General features: G+C 39.2%; 1 protein-coding gene across 15 annotated transcripts in view; it reads right to left on the bottom strand.

Annotated features, from left to right (window-relative positions):
• LOC124880236 (adhesion G protein-coupled receptor L3-like) overlaps positions 1–18,386 on the bottom strand; it is a 357,339-nt gene that overhangs the window by 251,778 nt on the left and 87,175 nt on the right. For all 15 annotated transcript variants that reach the window (XM_047385217.1, XM_047385213.1, XM_047385214.1 and 12 more), the window contains exon 3: positions 17,351–17,583. In XM_047385217.1, coding sequence (XP_047241173.1) covers positions 17,351–17,405 — 55 coding nt within the window. In that variant the 5' untranslated portion in view covers positions 17,406–17,583. The remainder of the gene's footprint in view (positions 1–17,350; positions 17,584–18,386) is intronic.

Genomic DNA, 18,386 nt, shown 5'->3' with positions numbered 1-18,386 from the left:
GAGGCCAAGCTGTGACCCCGTCTGAGCCCTGACGCTATACATCGGCCGAGGAATGGAGGGAGATTTGTGTTTCTTTTGTGTGTGGGAGAGTTTGAGAACAGGAAGATAAATGAAGGGAGTGCATGAATCTATGGTTGTATGAGTTGTTTATGTGGCACAGAAAAAAACTGCACAAGCTACACAGTCTCCGACGTGAAGTGGTGGAATCATTCTCAACCTTGGCATCTTTCCAAGCAGCGAGGCCAACACCAAACATCTACCATTACTCTCAGGCTATCCATTTCTCCCTCACTGCTTCCTTTTATTTTAATGAGAGCACAATTAATAAGGAAATGGACCAGCTTCCCAAAGGAGGCTAGTTCATCCACAATGGATGCCTTCTTTTGTCAATGGCTGTATTGAATTCCTCTAGAAGGCCACTGGGCCATGCGGAGGCCATCTCTGGTATCGCTGCACCCACCCTCCACACTCCTTCCCCTCCTGAGCTTGATCTCCATTTGCTCCTCTCCTCGAGGTCTCATCGGCTATCTGTGCCAGTGCATCATTTCATCCCCCTTGCTCCTCCTCTTACATTTGCTTTTTGTTTCAATTCCCAAACTTCCAAATTCTTAGTATTGATTCTCTCAGGCACAATCGCCAGTTACAGTGCATGCTCAGCTTATTCAGTGATAGCACTGAGAGAAGACAGAACAAGGTCCCACACCATCCTGCCCGTAATTGGGCTGCTTCATCTGAGGCACAACTTTGGTTCAATGAAAAAATGATATCCGATCTTTGTTAGCGCATTAAAAATTCACCCTGATTGCTCTTGTGCTGCATAAGGAAAGAAAGAGATCAAAAGGAACAGAAGCTAATTAATCCTTTACACAGTTTTGTTTTTCAATTACTTCCTTTGTTGAAGAAATAATGGTTCCATCCTCAGATGCACAAAGGAGGACACCTGTGTGTTTCTGCAAGCTGCCCCTGATCGCTCTCAGGACTCAAAACAACTAAAATGCTTATAACCTGCAATATACAAGAACAGCACAGAGATTTAAAAATAACAAAACAAGACTGAAAAAACTCTATGCAAAATATAAATACACCCTTGCTGCTTCAATAGGATTTAGGACTTACACTACCACATTAGTGCTGCTAAAAAGTATGCATCTGATAAACTGAAACTCAGCAAGTTTGACCACCTTTATAAATGTAGACAGTTAAGTGTTCCTAAAATGCCAAGATGGAGAGACAGCAGCAATGACCTTAGAGAAACAAGTGCCCTTCTGTCTGGGAATGGGTGTAAGGATTTTACCAAACAATATGATGGCAATTACTTTACAGTGAAAAACATTTGAGCTGAACAATATATTGAACTGCAATATATTTGCATCCAAATTTGCATCCAAGCAGTCTTGTGCAATATCGCTATAGCACAAGACTGCTTGGATGCAAATTTTAAGGAGGCTATTATATTCAGTGCCCAGTTCACTCACATTCTTCATGCCACTTATATATCTGACCTCTTCGATGGACTTTCACTGTCCTTTAGGCCAACACCTGGAAAAATGTTTACTGACTGAGATGCAAAAGCGCAAAGAGGTTTCTGGGGAAAAAAGAAAAGAGCAGAATATGAGGAATATTTGTAAATTTACAACCGATTACCTCACAGCTAAATGTATTTTCAATATTGCACTGCCCTGTTTGAGATGGTTACTAATTTTGCCAGTGGACGCCACAGAAACTTCTCCACAAAATCACAAGGTCTCTCTCTAATGATAATATGGCAGCCTGACTTTGATTTTCAAAGCTGCATCTGACATCACCACAAGACACATGAGGCAAAATTAGAGATGCTGGTCATAATGTTTGGAGAAAATCACACACAACATAGTTCAAACTAGGGTTACAGCTAACAAATATTTTAGTAAGGATTAATCAAGAAATCAGAACATTGGGACATCTTGCAGATTTTTAATTTAACTAGTTAATAGAAACACATGACAACGAAAATGGAAGTAAATACAAAATTTTATTCTTTTTAAAAAATCAAAACGTGGTCTCGTTTGGCAGACATTTGTTGTTTATAGAAGTGTTCTATCTGTAAAATGCATCTCTCAGACGTGCTTTTGAAGCAGAAGTCGATAATAAACTCACGCTTGGCCACTGCGGAGGATGTTTCCTGCTCACATGTTGCAGCGTCGATGACATGCTATTATAGAATGCTAATTCAGTTTTTGGCAGTACGCACACTGCGCTGCGTGGAGGACCAATCCTGCCATAATTAAGCAAACATACAGAAATAAATAATAAGTAATAAAGTACTCAATAAAATAACTGCTCCAAAACGTAGCTAGACATTTAAATTAGTGCGGCATTAAATGCAACAAAATGATCAAAAGAAGAGACTCATTTTCACTGCGTTTCTTTTAGCCCTTTGACGTCTCCCTCCATAGCTGAAAACCGCACTTAGCATCCACGTATCAAAGGCATAGGCTATCATTAGCATAAGTGAGAGCGTTATGCAACACTACTGACGATCCAGCCAAAACACAGCACATTGAATAGTTAAACAGAAATTAACGAAGCCTAGCTTCAAGAAATTTTAGTGATCGAGGTACTCTAATCGTCCGAGAAATCTTGTTTTATTCCTAGTTCTAACACCTTATTAACGGACAAGCACCTTAGTTGAGGGCTTGTGACGGAGGGGCGATGGTGGGGACAGTGGTAGAGGTTAATCCTGTAACCAGTGGGTTGCCTGTTTGAATCCCCACTCTGTCTGTCTCAGTCGTTGTGTCCTTGGGCAAGACACTTCACCCGCCTTACCTGCTGATAGTGGTCAGAGGACTCCGTGGTGCCAATTGTATGGCAGCCTCACTTCTGTCAGTCTGCCCCAGGGCAGCTGTGGCTACAATGTAGCTCACCACTGGTGTATGAATGGGTGGATGACTGACTGTAGTGTAAAGCGCTTTGGAGTCTCTGGGGACTTGATAGAGCGCTAGACAAGTGCAGGCCATTTACCATTTGTGATTTGGCCTTGCTGTGCCACCACAAAACCTGACCACCATGCAGACCCTGATGTTTAATTCATCTGTGTAATACATTATTGCTCCCATGGGAGGTTCTACAAGCTACTGAATCACTGAATATAGTCAGTTTTTTGCTTTATTTGAGGACTGTGAGCTCAGACCGTCTGTTGCTTGTCTTTAACCAACATGTTGCATAAGTTGAAGTCGACCTTCATAGGGACCCAGAGAACATGTCTCCAGCCACACACTACCACTCCAGAAAACAGCAAAGGTTGATCAATACTCTCCTTCATGTGAAATAGAATCAGACAGAGTAAGCGCGAGACATGCACAAGCTTCTAAAAAGACAGCCAGAAGCCTTATAAGTAGATAGAGGCTGAGCTGGTGGTCAGTTAGTTCGAGCATTGATTGTTAAAGCCTAGCTAGGGGTAGCCTTGAGCTACGTCTCACATCGTTTAACTCCTTACATACTGAACTGTTTCGATAGTCGATAAATGCAGCTCTCACACATTGAAAAAATCCATCAGAACTGTTTCTTTCAAGGGTTTAAGAACTTAACCAGCAACACAAACAGTTATGTCTAATATATTTGTTTTTATTCTAAAATAATGACTTACATTTACTTTTTTGTCAATGGCTGTATTGGTGAATATGTGATATATGGGTTAGAAAATTTAGGAGACCAAAGAAAGATCAAAACTCAAGAAAACAAATCTTGTCAAGCCAGTTTAAGATATCTAAGTCCTGATTTGTAATACCTTATCAGTAGAGTTTGTATAAACCCATTATACCACATATGTGTAAAATATAAATGTAGTCTGAAAAAGGCAAGAATATCTAAAGAACGGAATTATATATTTTTGTTAACTCATCAAAATAGATCCAAATGAGTTTTTGCTAAATTTGCTAAGGATTTGGATTGGGACATCAGGTCCAGGAGGATAACTAAGACATCTTGCCCAGTCTGAGGAATCCTAGGGCCTTCCCAAGGAAAAGGGAATATATAGTTCCTTGCAAGAGTTTTGGGTCTGCCCTAGTGTCTCCACCCAGAGAGACTTTACCAAATACCCCCCAAGTGAGGTACCTGTGGAAGGGACTTCTTATTGCCAAACCACCTCAACAGAGACCTTTTGATGCAGAAAAACAGCACATCTACCTACAGATGGAGATCCTTAGATCTAAGTGTTAGTCCAGACACTCTACAAACAAAGTTAATTTCAGCCAAGTGTATGTCAGATTTAATTTTTCAGCCACATTCCATACCACACAACCACAGGTGAAGATAACTTGCAGATTTACTGTAGATGGACGAGGAAGTTACCAGAATATTTTTAGTCACTTTTTATTCACCATGACCGTGAAGAGCACCCAAAGTACTGCAAATCAAGCCCCAATCTTCTTATCCAACTCCCCTTCCATTCTACCATCACTTGTGAATAAGGCACCAAAATACTTCAACTTGTGCACAGAATTGTCACCCTAATACGGTGTAGGGGTTTGAGTTCCCCCTGTGATCCTGGGAACTAAATTGTCTTGGTCTTCAACACACTTTTTGGGGTCCCAAATGAAATGTTTTCTGGAGAAGCGTGAGACTTAGAGCAATCTAAGTATCTTGATGAAGGAAGGCCACATTGTAAAACGTTTGGGAGACCAAGGCAACACATTAAAGCTTAGCCTACACAGGGAACTTGCTGGTACGTGGTGGTGGTCTTGGCTCCTGGGGGTTGACCTGAAAAAGCAATAGGAAGCCCTCTTTGTGTTACCAGGTGGCAGAAGAGGGTCGTTCCTAGGCATGATGATTCATGGCATTATAATTTACGATGAATTGTTCCTTAACTATGACTGCATCAGCTCATACCAAAGTCACAACTTCTACAAGGCAGGGACATTACTTATCTGTCGTTTTATGTTCCAGTATCTAAAATATTCAAGGAAATGGAAGAACAACATTTGGACAATATGGCAATAAAAACAAATCCAATATCAGGTTGATTAGAAACACATTCAATTGGCTTTGAACTGTGGCAGGCAGTTCTGCATCATGAAAACTCTTATTTCTACATCTTATCCTGGATGGTAAGATAAGATTTTCACTGAGGAAACCCCCAAAAGTCAAACACAGATCTATAGATGGATAAAGGAGCAATTCCAGGACATAAAACTATCTACAGATTAAATTGTGTTTTTAGTAACGCATGTTTTGATAGGAAGAGATTCTAATCTGAATAATTAGTAAAATGTATACAGCGTTGCCCTGAGGCATGTTTAAATGATAGCTTGTTTTAGAAGGGCTTCATTATGTCGGTGGTTGGGGCAGCCTCACCAGGCTTCACTGTGCGTAGGAGAGGGGGCGCTAATTCTTGCATGTCGGCAGATTTACACCCAACATGTTATGATCTGCCTGTTCCGTCATGGCAACAATTCTGTCATTAAAATGTATGGAAACATATGCTTTTGCATATAGGTGAGCAATGGATTTCACAGTGTGTCTCTGGGAGGAGAAAAAAAGTAATTAATTTCACAATTTGCACAAAGCAGAGGTAACTGTGTTGCCTCTCTCTGCATGGTTTCTGTTTGCCCTTCCTGCTCTTCGTAGTCCGCCTACACCCTGAATTAGTGGCCGACCCCTGCTGATACACCGTGCGGGAAAGCCTGTGGTCCTGTATGCCCTGCGTATTTTTATTTCTCAGCCTGTATAACGGAGCTCATCTGCAGGGTTACTTTGCATTTTTCTCTCCAGCCTTCCCAACACAACAGTCACACACACCCACTACACAGATACACTTTCGCATTATGCAGCCTAATGTAAACTAACATCCACTGCCACTTGACCTTGCTGTCGATATCTGTCCTCATTAAACACCGTTTGGGCAGCTGTAGGTCCACTTTAAATGGCATCATTCAGCGCTTACCAAATTATACCATTTGCATCCGCCGTCGGCCCAATTCATTTATTTGGAAGATATACACAGGTGGCAGCAGGGGCACCTATAAAACATGCAGGGGTATTTAACCCCACCTCCACTAACCTTACTCTCACTGCCATTCATTCCTCTTGATTTGCGTGTCCTGACAGCCATTTGGCATTGTGGAGCGGTCACGATTGATGCCGTGGGCAGCAAAAAGGCCATTGTTTTATTCTCCATATCAAGCAGGTATTGATTTTTAGTCATTACAGAGGGACATAAAAAGAGGAAGGGATCTTTGAACGCCAAATGTCACAGAAAATATATTACAAAAAGTGAAGTCAGCCTAATTAATATTTAAAAAACAAACTGACAGACTGCCAAGTTTTGTTTTTATAATGTGAGACTTTTTAAGATAAATTAGCAATCAGAATGGATTTTCTTCTTTCCGACAGCTATGAAGACCCCCCTAAAGGTTTAGTTAGGAGATAACAATTTTTATAACATACCTGCAAAACAATCAGCTATTTTCAGGAAGCTTAGTCTAGCTTATGGGAAAAATAATCATTTCTCAGGAAAGGGTGGAATTAAACCCAAGGACCTTTGTAATATTGTTTTAAAAATCCTTTTTAATTCTTCTTTTAAAATATGTTCAAATTAACATTAACATTTTCCTTGTACTAATATTACCTTTACCTTTTCATTTCTGGTTTTCTTTTTGGGTGTTTTTTTGTCTTTTTTTATTATGTGTCTAATATTCATTACAACATATGGTGTCAGAAGTTCAAGTCAGGAAGGTTCAGAACTTGTGTGGTCTTGCCCTTTATTACATCAGTAATTCATTCAACAGTCCAAAATAGTTTTTGAAGCATCTCTTGTGCTCTTCCAAAGCGCACACGCTCACACATTTTTCTTTTCAATATTCCTTACCTTTCTAGCCTCAAAGTCAATTCTAGACTCACTTCTAAATAAATGTAAACAGAAAAGGTCATGACATGAATCAGCCTGATCATCTTTTCCCCCGTGGAATCAGACAAATGGATGGACGGACGGACGGATGGATGGATGACTAAGTCTAAATTGCAAAATTTCTGAAGAACAAGATGACACTATGATGAACGTAGATCTAAAAGCAACAGAAATGTTCTGCCTGAAGTAACTTATTTTAAGACTTTCATTGTCTTGACAATGGGGCAGGAAATAAACTATTAAAATATAAATGTTTCCATACTTTTCCAGAACTACAAAAATAATTGGCCTAATCTGTTTTCAGTGAAGCCTGCCATCTTGCACAATTAGCCCTAAAGACTCCAACAGAATAAACTGAGGAATGAAGCAGGAGTTGTAGCCTTGGATTTATGGTGCAGATCAGGTTGGGAATGTCAGACCCATTCCCTGGTCTCGTTTTGTAGCTTTGCCTCCCACTCATGCTACAGATCAAAATATACAACACCTGCTGTCTTGTTTCTGAAGATCTGACTGCAGAAGATTTATGCTGTTTACTTTTAACCAAAGAGAAAACAGTGTGACTGTAATCATCCCCTCGCCTCAACTTGACAAAACACACACAGGGTTGGAGGTTATTTTCTATATCTGACATCTCTTTCTAATGCATATATAATTTAGCCTGCCCCAGAGTGCTGTATCTGCCCGTTGCAAATGAATGATTGGCATCCTCCCTTTTCAAAGCCCACTTATTTTTTTAGAATTTTAAGAGGCATCTCGCAGTCAACAAAACACTACACGCCTCAGTGGACTCTACAAAGAACTTTCAACCGCTTTGAAATATGAGCTCAAATAAATCATTTGTTTAATTAATTAAGCAAATTAGGCAAATCCAGGGATGCCTTGGAGCCCTGGCACTAGGAGATTAATTAAGTGAATCGGGTACAGGAACAGTGAGACCGACGTTAAAGTTTAATGTGGTTGTTTAGTGACATGCAGCTAACCTTGGCTTAAATGTGCTAATACTTCAGTGAGAGTAAAGAACAGCTGTTTGGAAGTCTCCGTGTAAGGCCTTTATAGTGATACAAAAAAGCAGAAAGTTTCTACTCTGGCTCAGTTAGATCTACTCTTCCTACATGCTTTTCATCGTAAAAATTCAATCTTCTTCAGAATTTTCTGTTGAATTTTGGCCCATTTGACAGATTTACTGCAGTTATTTTCTATTAAGGTTAGGCTTTAAATATGGAACCTGCAAAAACTAGATAATGACTGTTGGGGGATAATTTGGAGGCTTGACTGCAATGGATATCCGACTGGCAATCAGTCACTCATTACATCCCTCCATCCATCCATTTATGGATCTATACAGCCATCCAACACTTGTTCCACCCATCCATCCATCCATCCATCAAACTGTCCTAATGTCCACCCATCCATCCATTTTCCCACTTGTTCTATCCATCTGTCTTACATACATCCATCCATCCATCCATCCATCCCCCAATGGATGAACAGATGAGTGGATGGAGGGACAGATCCATGAAAGGATAGCAAGAGTAACAGAGTGATAAATGGACGGGTAAATGTTTGCCACCTTGAGAGAGTGGGATAAGAAATTAAAACTGGAAATGGAAATATTTTACCTTACTCTATTTTTTGCTAATTAACCAAAATCCCAAAATGATGCAATCAAATTTAGTTTTCCAAACTTTTCAGACTGCATAGGAACCATACGTAACTGAATTTCACCTGACACTGCTCTGTGATCTGCAACAGCGCACTGATGCTCACATACACAGTGGCAGATGTGTCAGGCAAACATCTGCCTCATTCTTTTTATCCATCCCTCATTTCGTTGCAATCCTCCCTCCCCTGAGCCGTATGGTATCTGCTTCTAGGCTTGATGTATACTTTCGTATCTGACCGTGAAAAATGCACGTCAGACTTCACGGTCTTGTCTCTTGCACTGTTTCTCGAGCCGTCATCCATTATAGCATCTGCATCTCCCAGCTCCATGGGGTGGTATTAAGCGGAATGAATATAAAATTCTTCCTGGAGCATTTTGCATGTGAAGAAACACATGATTAATGTGCTGTTCAGGCGTGGCTGCACTCTTCGAGGCATTGTGTTTTCTGTTGTTATTCAATGTTACCAAAACAAGGACGACGGTGCGTTTTACTTATTTTTCGACTTAGTGACAACTTCTGTGATGGAACTTTTTATTATTCTTCCAAGACTTCCCAGACACTCTTGCATACATTGATCGTAAGAAAGAACATACGCATACAAAGACAAACAACACATACTGCTCTTCGAGATGCATTACACAAGGGTTCTCTTCGGGTACTCCGGCTTCCTCCCACAGTCCAAAAACATGACTGTTAGGTTAATTGGTCTCTCTAAATTGCCCTTAAGTGTGACTGGGTGTGTACTAGAGGCGGGAATCCCGCAGGACGGGAGACAGCATCAGTAAAGATCACGTGATTGGGACGGTACAGGATAAAAAATGAACGGGAGCAGACGGGAGCGGGAGCTAACCAATAGGAGGGAAAATAAACTAGGATCAATTGTCTTTGGAAATGTACAACTGAGACTTTGTTATAAACTTTAAGAAACAAAAACTTGAATCGACGCCACCATTGTGTAGTTTTTTTCCAAGAAGCCTATACTATAATGCGAGTCAAACGAACTACACGACCCACAAGCCAACAGTGCATCTGATCGACGTTTTCCACCTGTGTTCAGAATGGAGGGAGCAAACACAGGTGGAGAACTGGACGTGGTAAAATTGGGTTTGCAACGTAAAGTCAGAAGTAAGGACTTATCTATTAAACTCATAGAGCTGACAGGAAAGTCGCAAATATTACCGAACTTCAGGAGAGTTGAATGTAGCGGTTTTAACACGCAATCTGCTGCTTGTAAAACGTGTTTAGTCGTAATCAAGTTCACCAGTGATTAAGGGACACTTGTAAGACAGATTCTGGATTAAATCAACCCTGCATCTCTTCATTCATCAAACCAAAAGTACCAACATGTGTCAAGTCTCATCTGACCAACAAAATTGCTGCATGTGCACTAAAGATTTAAGAGGTAAGGTACGGAAGCCCGTGAGGGGACATGGGGAAATTTATTTTCCCCACGCAATACTTTTGCGTTCGGCATTTTGGAACAGCAGCACAGATGACAAACTGCTCATAAAGCAAACAGCACTGATATGTCATTGATATGGTTTATTTGTCATATGCAGGTCAACACGCAGTAAACAATGCGTTTAAATGGTTAGGATAAGAAGAACCGTTCAAATCACGATTAAAAAAAAACACTGATGGTGTACAAAAAAAAAGTACACATCATGCAGCAGTAATAAGCAAACAAAGTGTCACAGATGTGGTTTCGTGCAGTATTATTGTTCAGTAGTTTGTTTGACAGCTTGTGGATAAAAACGGTCTTTTAGTCTGATTTGAAGATAATTTTATTTAAGGCTGATTTCAAAATAAAACTCAATAAATCTCAAAACGGGTGTAGTGTTTATTTCATTTTTGCAGTTATCTGGTTTGGAAACTATCCCACAAAGTATTGCGAAATAACGCAAAGACTATTGCGTGGGGACACAAAAAAGAAAAAAATCCCCCCTTGTCCCCTCGCGGGCTCCGTATAGAAAGGCTTCATCAAGGGAAGATATTAAATAAATATGTTGTGAAATAGAACAAAATTGAATGTACCATTAAATGTACAATTTATTTAATACATCATTAAATATTAAGTGTACCACTAATTACGTCATGTCGTCTTTAAAATTATACTTAATTATTCAGTGGCACATTTAATTGCATAATAGTCAATTTCATGATATAATGGTACATTTATTGTTTCTAATGATGTATTAAATAAATAAATGGTACCTTTAATTTAATGGCACATTTAATGTTACATTTACTTCACCTATGGGACATTCACAACATTTATTTATTTAGTGATGATTTTATTGTATTAATTTTGTCCAGTTTGACCCTCCATTCTTGATGCCTGTATAGGAGGTCATGTCAGAATTTGAGTCAGGTGTTCTGGAGCAGACACACATCTAAAACTTGCAGGGAATGGGTCCCTGAGGACCAGGGCTGTGAACCATTGAGGTACAGTTTCTAAATTATGAAGGTAATGTCTTTTTGTCCTTTTGTTCAACAAGTACAGTTCTCTTACTAGGTGCATTTTTCTTTCATTCCAGCAACTTGAAACATAAAAGTGATGTCATTGTTCAAAGGAAACGATCACTTAATAAATAAGTAAAATACAACTAGGTACATTTTGTTTATTCAACTAAGATAGGCATGGTCTGTTTCCTTGTTTGATATTTTATTATTTCTTCATTATTATTCTTTTTACTTTAACTGGTCTTTACTACAGCTAAAAACAGGGACCTAACTGGTTCTTCAAACAAAGAAATTGCCAAAAGACTAAATGAAGAAAACAAAAATGGGAGTGGCAGGTATAGAAAATTGATGGATGGACTGCTGTTCAGCTTGAGCTGCAACCTTTACATGTGTGTCCATCGATGTGTGTGCATTTGTCTGCACACATGTTATAGTTAGCATATGTTAACGTTGGCATATGTGTGAAACACAGTTTGTTTCTGTCTGACAGCAGCTATATACAGACAAAAAGAGACTGTAGAGATAACAAAAATGGGCCACCATCCCCCTAGACACATCTCCAACAACTCTTACACACACAATGACACTGTGGTAAACATTCCCACTAAAACTTCCCCAGCTGCTGTACACTTCACTGGAAACATCTGGCTTTGTCTGCTTACAGCGAATGGGGGTTAGGTGTTGAATTGCATTTTCTACTAAAGATTATTTACAATGTGTCAACCAATTCATCTTGAGCAAAACGCTTGGATCATGTTTCTTGGGAGCATTACTTGCATCCCTGCATCCACAGAAAAACAAAAGCATCAGTCAGATGTCCCCATTTCCTAAGGGGTATAAAGGACATCTAGTGACTGATAGTTGAAAATTTCAGTCGATTTATAACAGATAATACATGTATTTACCCTGGAGACGTCTGCTGTTCGCAATTTCAAAAATCTATTTCTGGTTTTAGGAAGTATTACCTGACAACTGGCTATTCTAGTCAGCTTTCTCAAATGTTCGGTAAAAAAATATTGTTACCATGGCTAGTCTTTCTTGCGTTAGTTTAAACGTACCACTAAAAATATGATTCTACTTCATTGTCTATGTAGAGATGATCCCAACATACTGTTTTATCCTATGATTACTCCAATTCATATGTCCTAAACAAAAAATAATGCTTATTATATTTGGATTTAAAAATTTTGTGTAGCTCAAATTTGGCTCTACATGAACGCTTTTTTAAATCTTGTAGAATCAAAGTTGCCGCTGCTCCTATAGGCTCAGCCAACATGCCAATAGCAAAGCTGCTAACATGAGTACCATTATATCGAGTAAATGCTCAAATTTTTATGCCTTAAACAAAATAATAATGTCGATTATATGCTCAAAGAAAAATCTAAGGATTTTTAAGATATGTGACTGATACATGGTAGTATGTAACCAGTTTTTCGGATGTGGTTGAATGAAAGTAGCTCCTTATTGAGATTATACAGATACATGCTAACATCAGTACCATTTTCTCCCGTTACTACACCAATGTATATGCCCTAAAAGAATAATAGCATTTTTATGTCCAATCCTTTTTTGAAATCAGCTAAAATCGATGGAAGAAGGGACAAATCCCCTAAAGTATTTTTACACTTTAGGTTGGGCCAAAATGCGCAAAATCACACTTTCTAATGTCAAGTGAGCTTGCTGCTGCAGGTTTTTCCACAGCTGGTAAGTTTAAGCCACCTTTCTCAGATGCTCGAGGCACTTTCTGATAAGCTAAGGCTAATTATCTTACACCAGTTGTTTGTCCAGCCAATTCAAGATCGACATGCATGTTTCTATCGGGACAGGCTTTAAAGCTTTAGCTCTAATTGTTGTGATGGATGCTGCACCCCTCTAAGTTACATGTGAAAATACTGTCTAAAAATAACAGGTACGGTTTTTAACATGTTTTATATCTTTATATGATTTCTGTTGTTTGTCTTAATAGAACAGCTTCTATTGTAAGACCATTAATACAAAAAGTATTATTCTGAATCAGCTTTTTTGTTGTTTTTAGTTTACCTTTAATTTGCTTATTGGCTTATGTCTGCATTTCACATTAAAATAAACATGTATTAGAGCCAAAAACAGGAAGCTGCAAAGCTCAGCTAATGGAGTTCAGTTTAGATTTGCATAACTGTATAGGTTTTACCAGCACTTAATCAGAGGTGGAGAAAAATTAACCGATTGCATTTTTCCACCAAAGCATATCAGGTGCCAGATCATGTTATTTTCTACAGACAATTAACATTTTTTTTTTCTCTGTCCCCATAGAGCAACATCATTTTCTCATTAAAACCTTTATGCTCCTTTAGGCTCAGAGTGCTGGATAGAAACACTGATCAATTTTCCTCAATCCTTTTATTTTTCCAAATACTCTCCATTTATGTATCATTTAAAATTACTGCTGTAATTAGTGTGTGTTATCCCTGATCCTGTGTTTAGTTTATGTGTTCTCCCATTGATGGAGCTATTTCTACCTATGCGCACTTTATTTTGCTTTGAATTGAACTGAACGGAATTAGAACATGTTTATGTCTCTTCTATTCTAACGTCTTGAAATGCAAAGAAGCAGTTTATATAAACACATTGCTGTATTTGTCTCCCTTCAAGCAAATATCTTACAATAACCAGTCTTGTTTATAAACACTGTTTTTTTGTGAATGCATTTGCAACTTCTTAGATTTCCAATGCCTTTTGCAAATGAAAACCTGACTGTGTTTTGGAACAAAGTTTATAAATTCAGTATGAACCAGCAATTGTGAATGCAGCTCAATGAAGTGCATTTTTTTATTAAATAAGATGTTTAAAACAGTGCTGGAAAGTTTTAGTGTTTGAAGTATAGGAGTATAGGAGCAACCCATCCGTTGCTGTGCACTGCCACTCAGCTAGCTGGATTTCTACACTTTTCCCTCACTTACAAGAAACACAAATAGCTGGGGAGCGGTAGTGGCGCAGGGGCAAACCGCACTGCCCATATACGGAGGCTACAGTCCTTGATACAGCCGTCACGAGTTTGATTCCCGACCTGTTGACCTTTGCTGCATGTCTGCCCTTTTCTCTTCACCCCATTTCCTGTCGGTCAACTTACAAAATAAAGGTCACTCTAGTGCCCCAAAATAAAAATAAAAAAGAGCAAAAAAGAAAGATTTTTGTTTGGAAGTATTTTGGAATATGTAAGTTTGGGTATTACCAGACAGTTATGGTATGGAAGCTAAATAAGTGCCATCCATCACTCTTATTAAGGTTGTCATGGCTGTTAAGCAGCAGATTTTAGGCTGGCTGAGCTAGCTGAACTACTTATCAAAGGCAAACAAATATGCTCAATGTATTTGATATTTATTGTTTAAGTCTTTTTATGAAAATCAAAATAACAAGAAACATAACATTATTATGACTGCAATGCTCAATATATTTTATTATTATAGCACCAATAGAAATAATTTTTGCTTTTTTGTTTTGAACAAAAACTGATCTTGCTTTAGCTTTTGGTTGACATGTTTTGTGCAAATACTATGTTAAACCTGGCCTGGGAATTGTATAATAGTGCATCACTAAGGGAAACTTGTCTTGGTAGAACTATGAGGTAAACATGCAAAATCTTCCCAATACAAGAGTTAATATTCTCAACAAACATTAATATTTGCAGATATATACAACCATTCATCTAAAGATTTAAATAATCACAATCAAAAAGTGATCCTGTTTCCAGTAGCGATTGGGATTTCACAGATATTACCACTCTGACAGGAGTATGCCGCTGTTAATCAGTAGCTAATCTAAAATATGAGTCAAAATGCTGGGAGTCAGGGTTAAATGAGGTTAAATGAGGAAACTTTTTTTCCTACATCACCACTGTTTCTCAATAGCTGTCATCATCAAGAGCTCTCCCTCGATTACAACACTGTCTTCATCCCACTTTGCTCAGAACAGGGAGTTCAAGTCAGCTTTATGAACAGCACTTTCTTATCACAAATGAATTCTCATTTTACATGCAAACGTCTAAGTGCCTCATATGCCCTACTAGTATTAAAATCCAACATTTTTTTAACAGCAATCTCTAAGGAGATGCATGACAAAGTGCTGACTTGACCTGACTATCATTAGCAATGGAGAGTGAACCCAGTCGCCACCACCCTTAAAAGGTAAAATAACAATTCAATTAGCTTGATATTTCATATTAATGGTTTCCGACATTGCAAATTACAATTTTTACACGCTATTGCCTTCCCCTAGCACTCCCTACATCTACACTGTGGCCTCATAAACATTCCAAAACCCTTAGACCGACAACATTAACCTCTTAAAATCAAGATTTTAATTAATTCAGTTAACAATCTGCACAAAGCTGAAAATAAAGGCTTTACAGACAAGGATTTTTCTTTTCTCTTGCTATGTGGGATCTTTCTAAATGAACACAGTGCCTTGCACACATATTGTCACATTTAAGCAACAAACTTCAGTGTAATTTATTAGGATTTTATGTGAGAGACCAACACAAAGACATGCATAATTATGAAGTGGGAAAAAAATGACAAATACAAATAAATATCTGAAAAGAGTGGCATACATGTAATTGACCCTCCTGAATAAATACTTTTTAGAACCACCTTTTGCTGCAATTACAGCTTCAAGTCTTCTGGAGAATGTAATGAATCTATTTTACAAACTGAAATGTTTGCCCATTCGTTTTAAATAGCTCAAGCTTAATCCAATTGGATGGAGACAATCTGTGAACATCAACTTTCAAGTCTTGCCACAAATTTCTAATTAGGTTTAGGTCTAGGTCATTCCAACACACGAACCTACCTTAATCTAAACCATTCTACTGTAGCTCTGGCTTATGTTAAGAGTTGTCGTACTGGAAGCTGAAGCTCCACCTCACTTTCCTGCAGCCTCTAACTCACTTTCTTCCAGGATTGCCCTGTATTTAGCCTTATTCATCTTCCCGTCACCTCTGTCCAGCCTTACTGTCACTGCTAAAGATAAGCACCCCCACAGCATGATACTGTCACCACCATGTCTCAATGTCCAGATGGTGTGTTCAGGGTCTTGGATAGCGTTAGTTTTCCACCACAGACAGGGTTTGCAAGCAGGCCACAAAATTCATATTTAGTGTCATCTGACCAGAGCCATTTCTCCGACGATGTTCTGGGTTCTGTTGTGACCTCCTGGTTGAATCAGGGATGCAGGCTCGCAGTAATTTTAGTAGGCTGGCCAATCCTGAGAATATTCACCACATTTCCATCTTTTCTCCATTTAAGGATTATGGCTCTCCTGCGGTTTGTTGAAGTTCTGAAGCTTTAGACCAGCGCCATTTCTCATGTCAAAACATCTCCCATCTCAGCTGTGGATCTCTGTAGCTCCTCTGAAGTTACCATGAGCCTCTTGGTGGCTTCTCTAATTAATGCCTATCTTGTCTGACCTGTCATGCTTAGGTGGACGGCTATGTCTTGGTAGTTATGGAGTTTTGTCATCCTCTTGCTATTATCAGATACTGGATTGAACAGTGCTCTGAGGGATGCTTAGAGTTTGGAATATTTATTTTATAACCTAACCCTAAGCTTCTCCACAACTTCATCCCTGATCCTTCCTGCTGTGTTTTGTCTTCATGATGCTGTTTGTTCACTAATATTGACCAACAACCTTCGGAGGCCTTTGCATAACAGCTTGATTTATACTGTGATTAAATACATATATCTGGACTGCATTTAATAATCAGTGGACATCTAAAAGGATTTGGTAGCACCAATTTTTATTTAGGGGCACCAGAGGTCTATGTATGAATACAAATGCAAGTCACACTTATGCACTACTGTGTGTCGGTCTCTCACATAAAAATCCAATAAAGCACACTGACAGCTTTAGCAAGCCACTGTATGTGAGCCCTTTCATCAGGTTAATGCATGAAACGAAGCATCACAAGTTTTTTTGCCTCTTACTGTAATCTTGAATCTGTCTCAACCTCTACGCTGCAAAGTTAAAGCAGTAAAACCATTTTTGTGAACGTAGCAGACATACCCAGATTTAAAAATATAAAAATAATTCAGAGAATTAATAAAATGAAAAAGATATGCAAAAATTTCAGGAAGCTAAGGGAAGAAAAAAGGGAAAATAACTGCTAATTAGTCAGAGATAGTGAAAACAAGACACACAAAAGCAGAGACATTTGCTGCAGATGACTGACAGAATTTGGCTCTTACATAGTGAAATTATTCTGATATGGCTTCAAACCATGGCCAATCCAAAGCAAAGCAAGGCTATGTTTTATGTCCACATGCACACACACAGACAAATACTGGATTAAAGGAGACAGACTCACCCAGTGCGGCTGGTGCGAAGAGGCTGGCGAGGACTAGCAGGCGTGCGGTCCACATGGCCTCCTTCTCTCACCGCCCGCTGCTCAGAGTCCCAGATGAGCTCAGTGCTAAGTCTTTCCCTGGCAAGTGCCTCAATTGGTTGCTTCCTTTATGGCACAGTTCCCTCCACTGCGCCACTCCTCCCACAAGGCCAAAATATCTTCTTTATCTGATCCCAGATGTTTTCCTCCGAAATCTGTCAAAGAAAAAGATGAACGGAAAGTTATTCAGGGCACACTTTGCAAACCTTGTTTCATGCGAACAATGGGAGTGTTGTCTATTCCAGTAAGAAGGAAAAAAAATAACAACAGATGGATGCACCGTGGCTTTTTATCATCCAGTCCTTATGTCACTGTGGGTTTCAAGTTGTCATCAAGAGGCACAGCGCAAGTTGCTCAATCTCCAGTCAGCCGAGCTCATGCCGGGTGTGATCAACTAAAGGCTAAGACGGTGTGAACCACAAGATATATTTTTGGGTAGTCTGTTGTTGTTTGCTCATCGGAGTGTTAACTCCCCCGCCTTACTGACAAATCACTGCCACAGAGAAACAAAGACAGGGATGGGAAGAAAAGGACAACTAGGATAGTCTACATATCATGCAGGTCTGCGCTTGTGCAGCCCTGGTGTTTATACTTGCACGGCCTGATGGTAATTGACATAAGAGATGCAGAGATGTTTTCTTTTTCCTGTGGGCATTAGCCCATAACTGCACAGTCTGAGTGTTTGCACCTGAGTGTTTTTTTTGCATAAGTACTGTGCTCTCGGGGCTTCACTTCTACATTTCAACAAACACAACAGCTGACCAGATTTACTTTGAACAGCTAAATTAACCAGGGTGCAAATTACACCAACACAATTGTAGGGTGGTGGGTGCGGTGTGTTTGTGCTTTTCCAGAACATAGATCTATTCCATGCAGGCGTAAATGGATAATCCTATTTTTCATGTCTTAACATATAGTTCTGCAAAATGTTTTTCATTGTTTGTCACACTAAAAGGTT

Source organism: Girardinichthys multiradiatus, chromosome 14, assembly GCF_021462225.1.
Source record: "Girardinichthys multiradiatus isolate DD_20200921_A chromosome 14, DD_fGirMul_XY1, whole genome shotgun sequence".
Classification (NCBI taxonomy): domain Eukaryota; kingdom Metazoa; phylum Chordata; class Actinopteri; order Cyprinodontiformes; family Goodeidae; genus Girardinichthys; species Girardinichthys multiradiatus.
This window is presented reverse-complemented; position numbering and strand designations above follow the sequence as displayed.